Here is a 14364-nt window from a genome sequence, read left to right as displayed (position 1 = left end):
TCCACCACCGCTGCTGTCGTATGAGAACTGTGAAGAGGCAATGATCAGGGTGGGGACAGGATCTAACAGTGTCTCTTGGGCTGGAGTTGACCTGACTTTATTCCTCTGGACTCGGGGCCAAATGGACACCACCCCCTTCATCTGGAGCCTGACATTTCCTTCTATTGGTGGGTTTGGGGTCCTCCTATTCCAGAGCCCCTAACGTAGCCAATCCTCTTACCTATTCCTGCAGTCTGTCCGTTAAACACTTGATACCCCCTCAGAGCAAAGTGGGGGGGTGCTCTTGGGGATCCCAGTACACCACAGGGGGAGTTAGAGAAAAGCAGCCCATAGCATGGGCATATACAAAATCAGCAGTTACTGGGCAGATGTGTAGAAGGCATTTCAGAACTCATAAACCCATTAAAATGTTTATCTGGACTCTGTGTGTCTTTGGGGAGAGGGACCTCAAACTTGTCTACACTGGCCTCAAACTCCTGTGGGGTTGTTGACTCAGGCTCCTGGAAAGGCAGCAGAAGGGAAGTGGCATTGAGGTGGTTGGCTATTTCTCACCTTCATTTGGATTGCAGACCTGGAAGGGAGCTTAACAAGAATGCGCAAGAGGTCACTGTACGAGGTGGCAGGGGCTGGGCCAGTCTGCAGCCCTATAATGTGGGAGGACTTTGGTCTGAAACTACCCCTTCCTGGGTAGGGGCACTGGACTGGAAAACTATGAAAATAACAAGCTTGTGCCCAAATAGGGGGCAGGGAGACTAAAAATACTGCCAGGGCAATGGAAGAGGGTCATTCCTTAAGTTCTGGGAAGCCCTCCAGAAGCCCCCACCAGGGCACCCAAGCTGCCTACCCTTCCCAGGCAGGCAGAGCCCCGCACCTGTCCCTGCTTTGGGGACATCAGAGAGAATTTCATTTACTATCTTGATCACCCAGTGCTCTATAGATCTGATCTCTTATTTAGTCTTAACCACCCCATATTCCAGAAACTGGGCCTAGAGAAGCCAAGTGACTTCTTCCAGGTCCACAACCTCCTATGAAAAGCTGGGCCTGGATTTGGGTCCATCCCATCTGACTCCAGAGCCAGGTGGGGTCCTGGCTGACATGGCGGCATGATTTACTTTTAAGTCACAACATCCCAGAAAACCACCTGATCACTGCTGCAGAAGAGAGAGCACTAAGGTGGGAGGCCGTGGCCAGAGGGTATGGTGTCTACCTCCAAGCCTAGCCCAGCCTGGCAAACCAGTCCTCCTTGCCTCCCTTTGACCCTTGGATCCTTCATCCCAGGCTTTACTAGGGCAACCCAGAACTATCACTTGTCCTGAGTCCAAAAAAGAACTGCAACCTTGCCAGTGGAACACAGTCCGAGAGCTAGTCTTCAAGGCCCAGATCAGGAGTCTGCTGGGGAATGGGCGGGTGGAGCACTCAGTGCCCATCCCACCTTTCTATGCCTCATACTACCCCACCCCCAGGTGCATACATGAAGGCTGGAAGGGATTTGTTTGCCCTGGGCGGGCCTCCTCCACCTCATTACAGGTTAATTGCTCCTCAACCTGCCTTTTGTGGCACCTTGAACACTATCTTTACCTCCGGCAAACACTGAAGGCGTCACGGTGGCGAGAAATGTCAGAGCCACATACTGTCCCTGCCATCACTGAGCGGGGTTCCAGGCACCAGTGGGAGAGGCAGGGGCAGAGAGCTGGTGACAGGGCGGAGTTCCTGGCAGTTCCTGCCTCCTTGGCCAAAGGCTCCATATAAGGAGCTCATCCGGCTCACTTTACAAGGGCTCCGCAGGCAGACCCCTTCTCAAACTGTCCTATACTCACTTTCATGAACGTAAGTCCTTCACAGATTCCCCAGTTGCCATGCCTTGGGCTGTATCAACTATTCCTCTGGATAATCTCTTCCATCTTCTGGCAGGCTTGCATGATTTAGATCTTCCTAATCTCTGGATCACTGGCTGGGTAAGAATCTGATGAAAATGATAGCTTTTCCCCAGAAAAACGCTCAGATACGGAATCTGTATACAAGGTTCCCTCAGGGCCACAGGCATCCTTGTTCTTGTGTCTCCATCTGCAGTGCACTCCTCACTTCCTGCATGAGGGACGTTCAGCTCTGTCTTGCCCACTTCCTTCCCACATGCACCACCATCCTCACCCGCTCGCCATCACCTCCTCATCCCCACCTATTCCATTTTGCTCTCTCTTGCTCCATTTCTGGGGACAGGTGCTCTGGCCCAGACGAACTAGGCAGGAATAGTAGCATGGTTAATTGAACAGTGGGAACGGGGTGTGGGAGGGCTGCTCTGAACTCAGGCCCAAGTAGGGGCTAAAGGTCAGGCTCAGTTGTTCTAGGGTGGACCTTAGGTAAAAATCTTGGAGTTTGAGACTCGGGCATCCCCTGGTGGCCAAATGGCACTAGTCAAGGTCGCTCAGATGTGTCTGACTCTTTGTGACCCCATGGACTATACAGTCCCTGGAATTCTCCAGGCCAGAATACTGGAGTAGGTAGCCTTTCCCTTCTCCAGGGGTTCTTCCCAACCGAGGGACCGAACCCAGGTCTCCCACTTTGCAGGTGGACTCTTTACCAACTGAGCTACAGGGAAGCCCTAGTGGAAAATAAACCTGTGGAAGATAGTAAAGAAAACTCACCATCTATCATGACCATTCTCTCTCCCACCCATCCGTGTGTGTGTGTCTCTCTCTCATACACACACAGTCACAAGACACATCCCCAGAGCTTTTCTCCTTTTTTAATCAATGACCACCTTATCCAGCTTTGGAAATCTGGACAAAGAGGAGGCTGAGAAGAGGCCTGGTTCAGTGTCTGAGGGTCTCTGAGTGAGTCTGCATCAGCAGGTGGGCCCCAGGTGGGCCTGTCCATGGGTTGGGCACAGCAGTTTCCTGAGTAAGAGCCTGCCCCACCCTCAGGGCAGCACCCCAGTCCAAAAAAAAAAAAAAAAGAATCAAGGCCCTCCAGGCTTCAGCTGTTTCCAAGGCCCTCAGGACAGTCAATAAATATGTTAGATTCTGAGTCAGGCCTGGGAGGAGGGAGTATGCAAAGGGCAGGATGGGCTGCCCAGGGATCCCGGTGATTCCCAGGTACTCTCCTGCCCTTTCCCGACAAGGAAGTAAATAAATAGACCTCCAACTCAGGAACAGGGGTGTTGGAGCAGAGGAACCCTCCCCTGGGAGTTAGTAATTAAGTCTCATGTTAAAAACAAACCAGACCCAGCCCCTGCCAGTGTCTACAAAATCCTACAGGATTGGGTAAAAGGGCTAGCCTGCCTGGGGGTACACAGTACCCAGCCCTACAGGTTCCTGGAGAAGGTCTCATGTCTGTTCTGCAGCTCCTGGGCCTCCCTCCTCCTTTGGGGGTGACTCCAAGAAAATTGGGGTGATTGATGGTGGCTTCTTCATCCTGAGAAGAGAATAGGAATATGGACAGGGAAGCGGTCATTAGCTACATCCCCTAATTCTATGAGTCTTCCATTTCCCAGGACAGGATAGGGTCACTCACGAGTATGGGGAGGCTGGGACCCCCACCACCAGGAAGTGGTTCTTCTTCCGAAACAGTCTCCACAGGCCCCGGTGGTTGCCACGCACATCCAGGTCCCAGATTCGGAGGCACTGGGGGTGGGGGAGGGGGGCCGGCAAAGGCATAGGTCAGAGAGCTGTGGCGAGGGCCCAGCGCCACCCCCCTCAGCAGCCTCCTCAATTTGCAAGACAGCATCTTCAAGACTATGGATTTGTGAAGGAGGTTAGAAGAGAGGCTCTGAGAGTATGAAGAGAAGGTTCTGAAGTAGAAGAGTCCAGAAAGGCTCCCTGTATCTTGGGGAGGGGTATTCCTGGGGGAGGTTGGTGTTGGAGCACCTTGGCAAGCTGAGTCCAGGTGGTGAAGTCATCGTCCTTCTCCATCCGGATAAAGGCCACGTAGGTGTGGCCCTCTGTGTCTGGCAGGAAAGAGTCTTCACAAGGGTTCTTGCTGTGGTCCAGAACCTCCGCTTCGCTGCAGCAGGGGGCGGGGGAGAAAGGCCAAGACAAGGCCCACCTCGTGACTGTGTCACACAGGCCCTGTGCTTTTAATGCTCTACTGTGGCTATCTTGAACTTCTTAATAATTTTTGAACAAGGGACCCTGGTTTTCATTTTGCATTGGACTCCACAAACTCTGGGGCCAAGACTCCCATTATGTGACATCTCCTCACTCCCTGACACATCCCTCACTGCCCTCAGCCGTACCTGAGCAGCCTGTGAACTTCCACTTCATAAGCGTCCTTCTTCAGACTGAAGGAGAGGAATAACCGAGTCGGGGCGGGGCATCAGTCCAGGGGAGGGGTAGCCCCTCAAGGGACCATGTGGGGGTTGGGGCAACAGGGCTGGGGTAAATACACAAGCCCCAGGGAAAGGGCCTGGTTATCGAGACTCCTAGGCCTCCCCTGTGCTGTCCGCAGCCTCTACCTGTCCACGTTCCTAAGCTGGACACCGGGAACCGTGTTGAACTTGTGCTTCTTGAAGTAGGCCTCCTGGAATGGACGTGAAGGTAAAAAGCAGGGCCATACCCTGGCTGGCCTACACCTGCCTGCAGACCCACCACATATCCACAGGACCCACAGATGAAGTCCTAGACCTATAAAAGCCTCTAATTTCCTCATCTTTCCCATCCTCTTGGCAGTATGCTACTAGCTTTAATCTGGCTCCACCATTGCAGAGTTCACACTGGCATCTCATGCTGCTGGCCCCTGAGCTAGTCCTTGTCTCCAGCGGTTCTCCCTGGACCTGCTGTTGTTGTAGGGCCACAGAAGCTGGGAACGAGGCCCGCAAAGCGACAGGTTGGACTGGGAGGGAGGGAACTTGATGACTAAGGAGCTGAGGGTGAGGGAAATGAGGTCACTCCCTGTTCCTCTCAGAGATGAGTGGGGGTCTTATAGTAACCAGCCTCTGAAGGCCCTCCTGGCTTCTAGGAGGTTCCAAAGTGGAAGCTGTCCATTCCTTCACACTAGGTTTTCTCAAGGTCTCCCTGGCTATAACTGGGGAGTGGCCTTTTGGACACAGCCATGAAGTGGTGGGGACTGGGGCCCTCCCTGTTCACTTCAGGCTGAGGCTTCAGCCTCAACATTTATAAGAATAGGAGAGAGCACAATTTGCAGGGCTGGATGAGTGCGTGGCAGCAGAAATCCCCTCCCCACACCCACAGTCTAGTGCTAAGAATAGCAATAATAAAAATAATACCAGCTGACCCTTATATAATGTTTACAGTCCAAAGCATATTACACATACTAACTTCTTTAAGCCTCACAACCCTATGAGGTAGGTGGTATTTTTATCCTCCTTTCTCAAATAAAGAAACTAATGCAAAAGGCAGTTACTAACAATTTCCCAAGGCTACCTGGCTAGTGAGTGGCAGAGCTGAGCCCACGTTCTTGCCCCATCTACCACACTGTACCCCCCACCTCAGCACCCCTGCCTCCCACTCACATGGAAGTAGCCATTCATGTTGAGGCCAACGATGCCGAAGTGGTAGGATCGGGACACGTCGGGGATGATGCACTCTCGGCCTCGGCGCTGCTCTGGCATCCGCATCCACATATCCCAGTCCCAGAGCTGGTAGCGTGGGAGACACGGGGGTTAAGAGGGCGAGCTGGCAGGGGGTTCCAAGCCTACCCACCCTCCCCTGCCAGGGCACCTTCTCTGGTGTGGGCCACTTGGGCTCAAGTTCTTCCTTGTACAAGGACTTCCTGAGCACCCAGCCCAGCCCAGGCATGGTCTCCACACGGTACAGCAGCGCTGGGTCCTCCGCTGTGTGCTCATAGCCCTGTGGACAGGCAGCCACGAGAGGAGGGGTTAGCTTGGGGCCTCTACCCATCCCTCAGCTGACCCCTGGCTGCTGAGCCTACCTGGTCATTCCAGGCAGAGATACAGTACAAGCTGTCGTCCTCCTCCAGCAGGTGGATGGATTGGCTCAGGAAACTGAGAGGCAGGGTCCAGGGGTTCAGAGAGGGGCAAGGACAAACCCAGTCACACAGTGATGCTGGAAGAGCTGAAGATGGGACTTAGGAGTCATGCCTCCTTCCACCTTCCCCTCAAACCCCATTCATCCCTTCCGTTTCCATTTATCCTTTCTGCTCTCTCCTCCTGCCCCAACACCGGCCAGCCTACCTTTGCTCAGGCATTCCCCCCCACTTTAGAGACTGCTTCCTCCAGAAAGCTTTCTAAGAGCCCCCACTGGAGGGGGCGTGGGGCGCTTCTTCCCTGGAGACCCAGTCAAATAAAGAGGCCCCATGCAGCTTGGAGCTGCAGGGAGGAGCACTCCTCTCACCTGAAAAAATCCACAGCAATGTCCAGGTCCTCTTCCAGAACCACAGCAAACTTGGCTTCCTAAAGCAGGTGGGGGACAACATGAGCCCTAGGGGGCTTTCTCATCCCATGTCTCTCCCACCTCCATCCCCTTCTCAGGCCACAGTACCCCCGTTCTTCATATCAGGAGGATGAGGCCCGGAGAGAGGAAGGGCTTGCTATATGGTAAGACCAGACTTATGCTCACGTTCCCCCTCTAGGTCCAAGAGTTTTGTCCTTACTACTCACCGGAAACAGGTTGAAAGTGGCAGTGAGGCTGGCCTTGTAGTGCTGGGTGGGGAGTAGGAATAGGGCACATGAGCTTTGGGGTGGACAGTGGGGCCAGATGTCCACCCCTTCCATCCTTGCCCAGGTGGTACCTGAGACACACGGGCGTTCTTGATGCTGATGGGAGTGTGCTGGATGCCCCTCAGACCAAACAGCGCCACCACATCCATCGGCTCCTAAGGGGCACGGCCATCATGTGAGCCACCTCAACTCCAGCCCCAGCCCACCTCTGCAGGTCTGTCTCGTCAAGCCCTGCATGTTTCACAGCCCTTGCTTGTGCTGTCTCCCCTGCCAGGCCTCTGTGATCATTGCTACTCAGTACCTGCAACCCTGCACTCTGCTCTGCCCAAAGCCCCCAAGCCCCACTCACCTCATAGTAGCCATCGATGAAAACTGTTATCATCTGGGGAGACACCCCCTGGGCTGAGAGTAGAGAGCGCAGCATCCTGGGGAGCCCAGGGATGGATTAGACCTCTTTGTCCCCCCAAATCAGGACTCCTCTATACTTACAGATGGGCCCCAACTCCCCATGTTCACCCACACAGGTGAATGGACCCAGAATCTGTTGCCTTTCCACCCACCTCAAGCATTCTTCCTGCAGATACATGAGCCTAGGGTTCCCACCACTAGCAACCTCCTGTTCGGTGCTAGATACAGCCCACTCCCAGGCTCACCTGTACAGGTAATTGGGCCGGTTCCCTGCAATGACAGCCACAGGCACATTGAGGACCTTGTTGTCTGGGAGCTGAGGGAGAAAGAGTGTTCAGCTCTTGCCTTGTTTTCCCTTCAGACTGGGATTCCCCACCTGGGGAAGAGTCTTGAGGGAGAGGGGGACTCAAGGGAAAAGGCAGAGGGCTTCCCTGTCTTGGCCCCTCCACACACTCAGCTCAACTCCATCTCTAGGCCTTTGTTCACACGGTCTGCTCCTTTCCCCCAACCAGGATCCCCCATCTTTCAGAGCCCAGTATAAATCAGCTCCTGGTTCCCTCCCAGGCTGGGGCAGGAAAAGCTCAACCCGGACCTTTCCTTGGGCCTCTTGCCTAGTTGGGGAAGAGTCCGGGCCTCACTGCCTAAAGCCCCACTCACTGGGTCTGGGCTGAACTCGATGGGTGTGGGGTCCTTGCAGCTACACACGCTCCCATAGCCCTCCACTTTGCTGCAGAAGCGGCGGCGGCGACGGTTCAGCTCTGTGTCTGCCCAGTGGCACTCTGCCTCTGAGGTGGAGGGAAAGATGAGGTCAACAGGATGGGAGAATGAGGCCAGTGTGGTCTGGAGAACACCCTGTAAAGAGAACCCAAATGCCCACCCCCAGCCCAGGCACTGCCCTGGAGCCCAGCTCCCACTGACCCCACCTTCAGCTGAGCTCAGCGGCACATCTGTCTTCAGCAGAACTGGATCTCCCCAGGAGGAGAGGGCAGGTGACTTAGAATGTTTCTCCCCGAGCACAGGACCTGGCAGGGGGCAGAAATGAGGGGCAATGGGGGCCCTAGATTCAAGCTCTAGTGCCGGATCTTCTTCCCGTCTCCTGGCCCAGCTTCATCCAGCCCACCACCACCAGCTCTGATCGGACCCCTATCCCACCCCATCTCCTGGAGTTTTGCTCCTCCCAGGCCCTGAATACTACAGGGTGGATGCCTATGGTGCCGGCACCTCCTTTTCGTCCCACGAAGGCCCAGGTGTCCCTCCAGCCCAGGGCAGGGCCAGCCTGGCTGCCTAGGCTTCTCAGCAGAGCCTTGGCGGTGTCCTTGAGGTGGAAGGAGCCCTCGTCCTAGGGGACCAGAGAAGGTGATCAACCCGACTGGCACAGCTCCGAGAGACCTGGCCTCCGGGAATACTAACTGCAGGTCAAGCACCATGTCAAATCTTTTACTTAAATCAGCTCATTGAATTATCACATCCCAGAAAACTGAAGGCTTAGATTCTGAAACTCACCCAAGGTCACCAGGCTAATCAGTCGTTACCATGGTCCCACACAGTACCCACCTCTGTCCCCTGCCACCTCCCTGCCCTCCCCCTCTACCCTTCTCCTCCCCTCCCCCATCCTGCTCCAGCTCCACTGGCAGCCTTGTTCCGCAAGCATGCCAAGCACCTTTCCAATTAGGGGTCTTTGTGCTTGCCTTTCCATCTAGAACGCTCTTTCTCCAGACATTCATAGGGCTCACTTCTTACTTCTTCCAGCTTTCTGTGCACAGGTCATTTCCTTACAGAGGCCTTCCCTTTTACCCTGTCTCCCTTGCTTAATTTTCTTCACCATGTAAGTTATCGTTTCCTGACATTATAGATTTATCTGGCTGCTTCCTGTTGATCTTGTCCTGTGGGTATAAACTCCATAAGGGTAGGGACTCTGTCGTGTTCTCCACTGACAAGGCTGGGATTGGAACCTGGTCACCTTCCTCCAGAGGCTTTTGCCACTCTGCCATATTAGGGGCACGAACCCAGGGCCACAAGCAGAGTTGAATTAGGGGCATTGGGAATGGGGCCAAGGCCGAGTCACTGACCTTGACAGTGCAGATGAGCACTCGGCCAGGTGCCACCATGTTGAGGAATAGCACCATGGCCTCATCCTCATGAGGTGAATAGGTGTCAAACACTCGCTTTGCCATCACATGGCCCTGGCAAGAGACACAGCTCTTGTGAGTTAGTGTCACCAGCAAGGAGGGCTTAGCTACGGCCCTCTAGGTTCCCTACCCTTAGAACCTCACCGTGGCCTGGTTGAGGACGATGACATGGATGCCCCGGCCCTGCTCCTGGGCCTCATCCTCCAGCACCTGCAGAGTAGTGGAGACAAGGACAAACTCTTCATTCTGGCATTTGAGGTCTCTCTGTCTTATGGGCACTTACAGAAACAGCTGCATGAAACAAAATCTCCCCTCCTTCCTCTGCCTCTGGTCACATAGTTCTCTTCAGACCCAGCTTGAAGGCCACGTCTTCAGGAAGTCTCCATAGTTCTTGCATGAAAGGAGGTCCCATCTTTCTACAATCTGCCCCCGCTGTCATGACGTTTAGAGCCCTTGACTATCTGCCCCATGCTGGAGCTATCACAGTTTATCTGACTGAACCCCTCAAAGTAGAGGCCAGGTCTGGTTACCTCTGGATTTCCAGTGTCCAGGCCAAGGCCAAGATCAAAGAAGGGAGCAGGAAGTAGTTACAAAATAAATAAATCAATAAAGTAACTGCCTACTAATATTATCACTTTTGATAATACCCGCTACATATGATATATTTCACATACTTTACACTAGGCACCAGCCCACTCACCGTGGTGCCGTCCACTGCCACATACACTTTGCTGCGGCTTGAGTATACCTCCACATCCAGGACACGTCGGGGACCACTGCCTCTGCGCCGTGGAGGCTCCAGTCGGCCCAGGGCCTCATCTGGAGGGGTGTGACAGGTCTTGGAGATGGTCCCTTCAGCAAAATCTGGGATCTGCCTGCCATTTCAGCCTTAGGATCCCAGGGGACCTCCCTCCACCACCAACCCCAGCCTCAGTCTGGCCCTACCATAGTCTTGTTCTGGCTCCAGGTCTTCACTGGCCTCGCTGATAGCTCGTCGTGTGTCCAGGATCAACTTGATGTTGACAATGACGGTCACCAGTAGGAAAAGCACAGCTCCTGTCTGAGGGGAGGGGTGGGGATGATAAACAGGGGTACCCCCTCCAGATCACTGAGGGTCTTCCTGAAATGAGGGCTCTGGCTGAAGCGATGACACAGAGAGAACCTGGGTTTGCCTGTCTTCTCTCTGTAAGACCAGTTCTACTCCCCCAGATCAGGGTCCAGTTTCATGACCACCTCCTTCAGAGAGCCCCCCTTCCATCAGGGCGTTCCCTACCCAGAACTCCTGTATTCTTCCATTGGAGGCCTTGAGTTTCTTGGTCCCCTCCACAATTAGTTCCTAGAGATGGAGCCAGTCCCAGAGAACCACACGGGGAATTGGAAGACCTGGGTGCTAGCCCTGCCTGTCTGACAGGTGTATGCCTTGGGCAAAGCCTTCCTGATCCAACTTCAGCTTTGTCAGAAGCCTAGGAGGTTGTACTTGGGTTCTGATTCCAGAACTCTGGGCCCAAACCACTACCTGGAAGGGACGGGAGACAAAGAGGTTTCCCCTCTAGGAAGCTGCTCCCTCTTTCTGGGGTGGGGCCAACCAAGGTAGGTCCCGTTCCCATGGTCTAGGCTGGGGCAAAGCTGAGAGGGAGCCCCTGGGAGTTTGGGGACAGCTCTATACCTGACAGAACCTCCGCAGGGCCCGCTGGTTGGTCAGTTTATACTTCCAGGTAAGATACCAGCTCCGCTTTTTTCGCGCCCCAAAGGGCTTGATGAGGGGGCTGGGCTTCCAGTCGTCCATGTCGTATGGGGGGGGTCACCACTGTCCTGGCCAACCCATGCCTGCAGCAATCTGAGGAGACCAGAGGGTCACATGGGGTAAGGTGTTCTTCCCAGAGTCTGATGTTTTCTCGGGGAGATGAGGGAGGACCTCCCAGTAATTATTCCCTGCGGGCATCCATGCTCTGTGACCCAGGGAAAGTAGCTCAACTACTCTGGAAGGGAAACCTTCAAAGGGGTCGGAATATCTGGAAACTCCCTTGGGGCTGGGGAAACTGACAGGACAGCTCACGGTCCCAGGGGTGGAGGCCAAATCATTGGCTCTCAGGCTCATCAATCCCTAAAAGAACGAAGCCCCAGACCTTCCTAGTGATCGCGTGAGCAAAGGGCAGCGAACCCCCAACATCACCATTCTCTATCCGCTTCGGCCCTCGCTCCCTCCGATCTGGCCTTGCTTTCTTCCTCCCGGGGCTCGGGGCCGCCCGACCAGTCGGAGGATCCGCCCTGGCCACGCCACCCCTCCTGGACCCCCGTCCAGAGACACTCACATCTCAAGGAGCGCGGGCCCCGTTCGAGCCCCACTCGGGCCCGCACAGCTCGGCCCGGAGCACCGCGGCCTCCGCCTCCTCCATGCCGCTCGCGGCCCCGCCCCGGCCCGGCCGGCCCGCCTCCCCGCTTCCGCCGCCGCCGCCGCCGCCGCCGCCGCGGGGTGAGAGGGCGGCGGGCGGCGCTTAGGGCGGCGGCCAGTGTCTGCTGCCCGCGAGTCCTGCTAGTGCTGGGTCCCTCGGCTGCTTTGCAGCCGGCTGGCCGGGTGGGCGGCTGGTGGAGAGCCACTTCCCGGCCCCCAGAAACCGCGCGATGGCAAACCCGATTCGGGTCGGAGTCCTAGAGCCTTGGACTAGACCGCGATGCGCGCCAGGGTCAGAAGGGCGACAGGCCTGGAACATAGACACCCACCTCCCTTTGCTTGGGCGAGGCTGCACCTAGGTCTAGTATATGCGAGGCCATTGAAGACTACGGGGAATTAAAACCTGGTTATACCACTCTCCTAGAACTTGGGCAGGTCATTTCACATCTCAGCATAGGTTCCCTTCTCTGTGAAATGAGGATGCCGTTACATGATGCTTACTGCATGGCAGTCACTGTTCTAAGTAAGCACCGCACTATATTAACTCATCTAATTCCACAACAACTCCAAGAGGTAGGAACTATTACTATCCCAATCATAGAGACAAAGATAATGAACCGCAATATTACGAAGGTGGTAGAGCTAGAATTCAAACCCAGGCAGTCTGGTTCCAGATTCCTCTTAACCCCTCACTATACTGATAATAATAACGCTTAATAAAGTTCAGCAGGTGTGAAGCATTTAGCTTAACACAGTGGTTCTCAAACTTCAGCTTGCATTAGAATCACTTGGAGGGGTTATTAAAACATTGCTGTGCCCTATTCTTAGAGTTTTTGATTTAGGAGTCTGGAGGGCAAAGCAAAATACTGCATTTCTAAAAAGTTTCTAGGGGATGGTGATGCTTATTTGAAGTGAGTGGATGCCCATGGCACAGTTTTAGGCAGGGAGAAATATGATCCAATTCAGGAGAAAATTTTACTGTCCTGTGGACTGTGGATTATAAGGACACAGAGGAAGCCAGAAGATAGATTAGATTTTTTTTTTTTTTGAGCTCTCCATATTCCATCTGCTTCGTAAAATGGTGAGATGGTATCCCCAAAATGTTAACAGGGCTTGTCTTAGTAGTTGAGGCAATCAGTGACTTCTAATAAGTAAGTATGTGTTAAAGTGAAGTGAAGTGAAGTGAATTTGCTCAGTCGTGTCCGATTCTTGGCGACCCCATGGACTGTAGCCTACCAGGCTCCTCAGTCCATGGGATTTTCCAGGCAAGAGTCCTGGAGTGGGTTGCCATTTCCTTCTCCAGGGGATCTTCTCAACCCACGGATCGAACCCAGGTCTCCCGCATTGTAGGCAGACGCTTTACCATCTGAGCTACCAGGGAAGCCCAAGTATGTGTTAGAACAGAATAAATCCCAACATATTTTAAAAAGGTGTCCCTTGGGGTTCCCCCTTTACCCTCTTCTCTCCTCAAACTCACTCTTCATAGATGATCTCATCCACTCTCATGAGCTCTCTGACCATCAAGATTTCTAAACTCATTCCTGCAGACTTTCTCCTGAGCTCCAGGCAGACCCGTGTTCAACTACTGTGTGAACATTCTCGTAGGCCCCTCCAGTTCAACATGACTCCTGCAAAAACTATCTCTCCTCAACCCCAGTCTTCTTGGGTTCCCTTCCTTGGTGAATAGCATCAGGTCAAACAGCTGGGAGTCACCCTCAATTCCCTGTCTCTTTCCAGCAATCAGGCCAGGTCTATTTGCTCACCATTATATTTTTTGTACCACATACCATGGCTAGAACATAGGAGATTCTCCATAATATTTTTTGAAATCATTTGCTTTCTGAACAAATACTTATTGAATGACAGTATAGATAAACAAATGTTACTAGTTATCAAGTCTTGTCCATCATACCTTCTAAAGATTCCTCCTCCATTCAGGTCTAATTCTTTTCCAACTTCACAACCAGCCCCTGTCCAAGACATTTTAGTTTCTTGCCTTCTACCTTGTCTCCTTGACTTCAGATATTCACTCCTTTAATTCTCCTTGCAAAATCCAGAGTATTTTTTCAAAAAAGGCAAATCTATTTTGGCTGTCTCTGATTTAAAACGCTTTCATGGATCAAGGCATACTAAAGAAAAGTACGTTACTTAAAGTTACAAAGATAACAAGCTGAAAAATAATGATAGAAATAGGGCCAATGGAAGGAGGGAAGTATAGAATGTGCCATAAATCTTATGTATCATAATAGGAAGTCAGAAGACAATGTTTAAAATCAGGAGATGATGATAAAAGCCTATTGTGGAGCTATGAGTATAAACACCAGGAAAAAATAGCTAAAAGTGGTTGCCTCTGGGAAGTGGAACTAGATGTGGGAAAGGATAGGTCAGGGTAACTATCTTTTATGCCATGGACCAGAATTACTTGGATTAAAAACCAAAATCAAGCCAGAGCATAAAAAGTTTTTTATGGATCCTCATTGCTCACAGAATAAAATCCAAGCATATTAGAACCATCTTTTATAACCCTGTTACTCAAAATGTGGTCCCTGGACCAGCTGTATGGCCATCAGCAGGGAGCTTGTTAGAAATGCAGAATCTCTGGCCCTACCCAAGATTTACAAAATCATAATCTGCATTTTAACAAGATTCCCAGATAACCCATATATGTACAGTATAAGAATCATCAGCTTCAATATTTTCTCCTCACTGGCCGAAAGAACTTGACTTCCTCTCCTTTAGTCTAAATTTAGTGGCTTGTGCGTGTGTGTGCGTGCGCGCGCGCTCGCGCGTGTGTGTGTCGG

At 52.9% G+C, this 14364-nt stretch overlaps 1 protein-coding gene across 1 annotated transcript; it reads right to left on the bottom strand.

Moving 5' to 3' along the window:
* Positions 1-2751: 2751 nt before the first annotated feature.
* POMGNT1 (protein O-linked mannose N-acetylglucosaminyltransferase 1 (beta 1,2-)) lies at positions 2752-11578 on the bottom strand. Its single transcript, XM_068963772.1, has 22 exons — positions 11484-11578; positions 10838-11008; positions 10117-10231; positions 9872-9990; positions 9316-9381; positions 9112-9225; positions 8264-8381; positions 7966-8064; positions 7700-7827; positions 7288-7358; positions 6984-7059; positions 6706-6789; positions 6575-6616; positions 6309-6367; positions 5887-5959; positions 5676-5804; positions 5468-5593; positions 4451-4515; positions 4232-4276; positions 3864-3999; positions 3511-3620; positions 2752-3411 (listed from the first exon to the last, which is right to left on the bottom strand). Exons 2-22 carry the CDS (start codon positions 10955-10957, stop codon positions 3324-3326), a joined length of 1983 nt encoding a protein of 660 aa, XP_068819873.1. The 5' UTR covers positions 10958-11008; positions 11484-11578; the 3' UTR covers positions 2752-3323.
* Between the last annotated feature and the right edge of the window lie 2786 nt (positions 11579-14364).

This window comes from Capricornis sumatraensis, chromosome 2 (genome assembly GCF_032405125.1).
Source record: "Capricornis sumatraensis isolate serow.1 chromosome 2, serow.2, whole genome shotgun sequence".
NCBI lineage: Eukaryota > Metazoa > Chordata > Mammalia > Artiodactyla > Bovidae > Capricornis > Capricornis sumatraensis.
This window is presented reverse-complemented; position numbering and strand designations above follow the sequence as displayed.

What these genes read in the sequence shown, in the direction of transcription:
- POMGNT1 (XM_068963772.1), bottom strand. Translation starts at nt 10,957, where the DNA reads ATGGACGACTGGAAGCCCAGCCCCCTCATCAAGCCCTTTGGGGCGCGA. An exon ending in TCGTCCTCAACCAGGCCACG is followed by an intron (nt 9,226 to 9,315) that starts GTGAGGTTCTAA and finishes GTCTCTTGCCAG; the next exon opens with GGCCATGTGATGGCAAAGCG. An exon ending in TCATCGATGGCTACTATGAG is followed by an intron (nt 6,790 to 6,983) that starts GTGAGTGGGGCT and finishes CGTGCCCCTTAG; the next exon opens with GAGCCGATGGATGTGGTGGC.